Source organism: Triticum dicoccoides, chromosome 4B (genome assembly GCF_002162155.2).
Source record: "Triticum dicoccoides isolate Atlit2015 ecotype Zavitan chromosome 4B, WEW_v2.0, whole genome shotgun sequence".
Taxonomy (NCBI): domain Eukaryota; kingdom Viridiplantae; phylum Streptophyta; class Magnoliopsida; order Poales; family Poaceae; genus Triticum; species Triticum dicoccoides.
In genome coordinates, this window is record NC_041387.1 from 15048587 (window position 1) to 15054252 (window position 5666).

General features: G+C 43.2%; 1 protein-coding gene across 1 annotated transcript in view; it reads left to right on the forward strand.

Annotated features, from left to right (window-relative positions):
* The first annotated feature begins 5124 nt into the window (after window positions 1-5124).
* Window positions 5125-5666, forward strand: part of LOC119294616 (DUF21 domain-containing protein At2g14520-like) — a 6400-nt gene continuing 5858 nt past the window's right edge. Inside the window, exon 1 of the mRNA XM_037572835.1 lies at window positions 5125-5349. Within this exon, the coding sequence (XP_037428732.1) occupies window positions 5172-5349 (178 nt within the window). The 5' untranslated portion in view covers window positions 5125-5171. The remainder of the gene's footprint in view (window positions 5350-5666) is intronic.

Here is a 5666-nt window from a genome sequence, read left to right on the forward strand (position 1 = left end):
TTGTTTCTGTCTCTCCAACGCCTCATCAGACATGGGTCCTCTTGTTAATTCTTCTAGCTCGGCCTTCAGTTTCTCTATTCTTTTCCTTGGCTTTTTTAGGACTTTTCTATCCCATCGATGGAGATCCCCATGAACCTGTTCAAGAGTTTCCATGATTAATTTACCATTGCACTTAGCCTTTTCCCAAGCGTTACTTACAACCTCCTCTACTGTCGGTTCTTGAAGCCAGCGTGCTTCAAATCGCTTTGTAGTTTGGTTACGCTTTGTATATGGCTCTTAGCCATACGTCGGTCGGCGGTGGGTGACCAAACTAGTAAAGACAAACAAACCCAGCATAAGTAAGATACACATGCGGCTCACAGGATGCAAAGTGTACGTGCAGCTCCACCGATGTCTTTAGGCTTTAGCACCGCCTCATGTAATTATCAATCTGCACCAATAATAATCGTCGGTTCAATATTGACTATAACCCATTGCATTTGTGCAGTCATTTTCATAGCCTTTAAGAAGCTGCAGAGAGGACATGGTGCGGTTAGAAGTCGAAGTCACCATGATTTGTGGTAGCAATATCTTATTTTCAGTACCAACTTTTTCTCCTATTTAGTTGCCTTTATTAGTTAATGTTGAGGGAAAAAACGGCTACATGAATCAACGTGATTTTAAGCTCTTTCCGTCTTTTCGCGTAGGCAGAGAAAATTAGGTGCAACACTGGCTAGCTGCCCCTGGAAACTGGAAAGCGTTGCATAATTGCACATAATCTATTGGCTACTTTTTTTCTCTAAGGAATGACTTTTGCTGCTTGGCGCTTTAGACTTTATATATGTGGGAATCCGTCTCTTCGCGAATTCAGCCGAAGGAGGCCCAAATAAAAGCAAGATATGTTTAAAGAAAAAAATATTACATAAATTTTGTCTCGCGGTTAGCAAAGTACATTTTTTAATCTCTAAACTCTACAATTGAACTAATTTAACCCTAGACTTTTCACAATAATCAGTTGCCCCACTTGTCAAAACAATAATAACTGATGACATGGCCGTGGTTTGACACACGTCATAGCCTATTCATATCAGAAACATCAGAATAAAAATACTTCAAAATATTAAAAAATAATAAGATAAATAAACACAAAAGCCACTGTTCTAATGGTTATATAAGTTTCACAGCTAAATTAACATGCAAAAGGTTGTTACTTTCTACTTTGGCAACATTATCATATTTTATCTAAAATCCTCTTGTTGCTTTAGTTTATCGTCTAGACAATTGGTTTTGATCGGCAAATATCCATTGGTTCTTTAATTTATATATGAAGTGTGGTGCACTCTTTCGGCAAATATTCATCGGTTCTTCAATCATCAAGGTGGATTTTCGGATGTTTGGTTTTTCTTATACTAGAAGTATTTATGTTCTTTGTTGAAAAAAATAAAAGAATGTCTAGATCTACAATAATAAGCATACAAAGGTATTTTACAACAACTTGGCATATTATCTGGTTATAAGATAAATTGACATGGCCTATTTTCAACTGCTATCTACAAGTTCATAGTGTCAAAAAACGTCATACATTATGGGACGGAGGAAGTATTTTTTATGTAAATGTATACAACGCTGGTTTTTAGTAAGCTTTATTAGAAGTCGGTTTCTTAAACCGCATGCATCTACCCTACTAGAACCTACTCCCTCTGGTTCAAAGTTAAGTGGCATTTTTATATCGGTACGATATTTGGCATGAAACTTTGATAATTAGTTTATACCATAGTACATCTATATAACAAAGTAGAATTTATGTATATTGGAGACAATTTTTCAAGACAAATATGTACACATCGTTTTAAATTTTAAAATATAATAAATTAAAATCGTATTACTAGTCAATTTTAACAGGACATGAATGGAAGTGTGTTGGAAGCGCCACTTATTTGTGAACTAGATAGAGTATTACTATATTTGTTTCTTCAATTCCTAGTCAAATAAGGGTCTATTTGATTCATTATAAAAATTGCCTATTTGATTCACTAGGATCCATTAGTGCTGAATTGAAGAAGCACATCATTTGGATGTCATTACCTATGTATGTAGTGGTATAAGTTGTATGACTTGATTGCACATTGGGGAATCCATGGATTTCACTACATTATACTAGGGAAAACATATGAACTGTTTTAATTTTTCTATGTGTACTTTAGACACAAAGAGAAAAATCATGAGACCAAACTCAATCAATAGAAAAATCTATGGTATACAACCATAGATTTCCAGCAATGAGTATAACACAAATGTGTGCATGCACACGCACACAAATATGCACCTACGGACACACATCCATACTGAATATACGAAAATCGCGAAGATTTATTAATGAAGTCAACCCGTGCATCTCGATGTTGACGAGAAGATGTCACCCATGGAAAGAATAGTTTCTCTCATACTACGTTAAAGCGTATAATATGATCACCCTTCAGACTTCTAACCTCGGTCACATGTCTTCCACATTCCTAGTGAATTGATGAACACGGTATGTAGCAACATGGTACTAACAAATTAGCCAAAGTTACACAAATCATTTACTTAGATCAAGACATCATGTACTCCCTCCGTTCCATAATATAAAACTTTTTTCAAGCTAACATAACTTGAAAAACGTTCTTACATTATGAGACAAAGAGAGTATTAAATAGCAGCTTCCTAACAGTCACGGCCCCGTTCTCCCTTCTCAGCAGCCACAGTCGCCTCCTACTCCTCTCTTCGTTGCTAGAGGGTAGCTACTGGGCTAAGCCTAGTCACCGAAAGCTCGAATTTACTTGAACTCTATCTTTGGAGTGAAAAAACAGGATCCTGCTTTTGGTGGGCGGATCTGAAAACGATAACGCTTGAGCGTCGCTCCTTTTCTATATGTGTTGCTGCTAGATAGTATTTCTTGTTGTCCATATGATGTCAAATGATGGCTAGTGTGGAACCGTGGATGGTCGTTGTTGTAATTCGTCGATCGATGTTTCAATTGTTTTGTAGTTTTTTGTGTCATCGTTCGCTTTGTCATAGCTTCAATCATTTATTGTTTGGGTGTGGCCAGGTCTCAGTCAACTGAGATTTAACCAAGTCTCAGTCAAATGACATACCATATTAAAGAGAGAAAAACTATTTTTTTTCAGGATCTCAATGTAAGATCTTGCGGATACAACATTGACTCAGTCGACTAAGACTTAGTAAGACTCTTACTGTTTTGCTTTCTGCGAACGTAATTTGCTGTATATATGTGTGCGTTGATGACTTGATGTTAGGTATGAGCGTACATTCTCGTCATGGAGACGTGGGGTGCGCACGGTACGTTGGAAACAGCCCACGATGCTACTAGCGCGGTGCAGCCTCGTAGTCGTAGGTCGTAGCTGTGGTGGCATCAGATGCCGAGCACCGGCCACGTACGGTGGATCGAGCACGTAGTAGTATCGCAACGGCCGACGCGCGCGGGGTACCATGCCTCGAATCATGCACACGCGGCCAGCATGCAAGCAACGTACCAACGTCGTGGAGCCGGTCCATAGGCCAGCTTATATATTTTGTCACATGTGCAGCACACCACACGTTCTTCTTTTAGTATAGCTTTATTATTATCCTTGTTTCTATATTATACTCCTACTTCCGTCGGCCGTCATTCTCGTGGTTGCCGATGTCTTCGCTTCGCTTTCGGTGGCTCGGGGTAGCAAGTTTGACAATATAAAAGGTAGCAGATCAAATTTGTGGCTCTTGTAACAAGTTTGACAACATAAAAAGTACAATACCAAATTTGCTAGGCTAAGCATGCCTGTCTACCTACCTCCGCCCTATATTATAAAAGTGTTTCCGTCCCGTAATATAAGAGCGACTAGTGTCAAGAACGCCTTTATATTATGGCACAGAAGGAGTAGATAGCACATGTCTATGGCCTTAGATCATGGTTGGAAGATGAATTCGTATTTTTCTTTTTGGTGGGTAATATGGATTCGTCTTTTTCTTTTTAGCGGGTAATGTGGATTCGTCTTCCTCCACCTGCCGTTCTAGCGGATGGTGTCAACGATGGAAATTTTGGTATCTCGGCTCCGGCTAATAAGTATGTTATAGTAGGGTTTTAGTCCTCGTACGATGGCGCTCGGTCGGATGTCGGCATTTCGTTTTTGAGTCAGCTTTTGGGGCTCCCATGCTCCCCGAGTTCGTTCACTGTGACAGATTAAGTGGACATTCGGCGCAGATTTTCGCTAACCTTTTCATTGGACAAATTAGACGGAGATTCGGCGTAGATTTCCGTTGACCCTTCGGGTCAAAAAGGTTAGAGTTTCTCATGATGTGTTCACGACGATAAAATTTGACGCCAGGCTCTTCAGGTTGAAATAAGGGTCCAACGACGTCAATCTGCGGCTCTAGAGCACTCGTATTTAAGGGTACATGCATATGGACAAAGACTTCTTGACTATCATATATAAACGTCAAATTGGCTCTGATATAAGAGCGGCGATAATGACGCGCCGATGGTTTGTTCCGATAGTGATCTAAAGACATCAAGGCATTTTTTGTACTCTCTCTGTCCGGAATTACTTGTCCGATGAATGGATATATCTAAATGTATTTTAGTTCTAGATACATTCATTTGTGTCCATTTCTACGACAAGTATTTCCGGACTAAGAGAATAGTATTTAACACGCATTGTATTTTTGATGAACCTTGATGATAGGTCTGTTTCTTTCCCAAAGAAAAGGAAAAGATCATGGTTGGAAGCATGGAATGAGTTGGGCAGGCTGTCCATGGACCCGTCCCACGGAAGCACCGCCGCACGCCGACAGGCGACAGCCAGTAAACAAACTAGTCCACGGAGTTGCTTCCAGCAATTTCTGCAGGTTGCCTAAAAAAAAGCAATTTCCGCGGGCACACTCCCGCTCGCTGCCCGGCGGGCCCGCCCAACCGCCAGCCAGGGACCACCCAGAGCCTCCCCGCCAGGCCCACATGTCATGGCGACACGCGTCCCCACCCCCTCGGGCCACGGCCGCCCCGTCGCGTCGCCTCACTCGTCTTCTTCACACGCCGAGTCCAAATAGCGAAACGGCTCACTGGGAAAAGGGGAGAAAAAACAGAGCTCAATAACTTCGGAGAGGCGTGGCGGGGAGGGGAAGGAAGGGAGGAAGCTCGTCGTCGGCGGCGGCGGCGGATGGCGGTGGAGTACCGGTGCTGCGGGGGCCCCTTCTTCGAGCACATCGCCGTCATCGTGGTGCTAGTGCTCTTCGCGGGGCTCATGTCCGGGCTCACCCTCGGCCTCATGTCCCTCAGCCTCGTCGACCTCGAGGTCCTCGCCAAGTCCGGCACCGACAAGGACCGCAAGTACGCAGGTGGTGCCGCCATTTTCCCCTCCCCCGCCCCGCCCCCATTCCCGCGCGCGCTCCACCTCCCCGCGCCCGATTCGGTACTACTACTATTTTAGTTTGGGCTCGCCATTTCGTCGGACAGCTCCCAGGCGTCGGCCCCGCCGAGAAAATCACGCGGTGAATGTTGGGGGCGTGGTGCTGTGACTCTGCGAGGAGGCTGGTGGATCGTGTCGATTTTCCATCCACGGGGATCCCTGTCCAGAACTACTAGAGGATTGTTCGGCGGTGGTCCGGGGTGGACCGGAAGTCCCGGAACTTGTAGGAGTGCTTTCCTTTTCTTT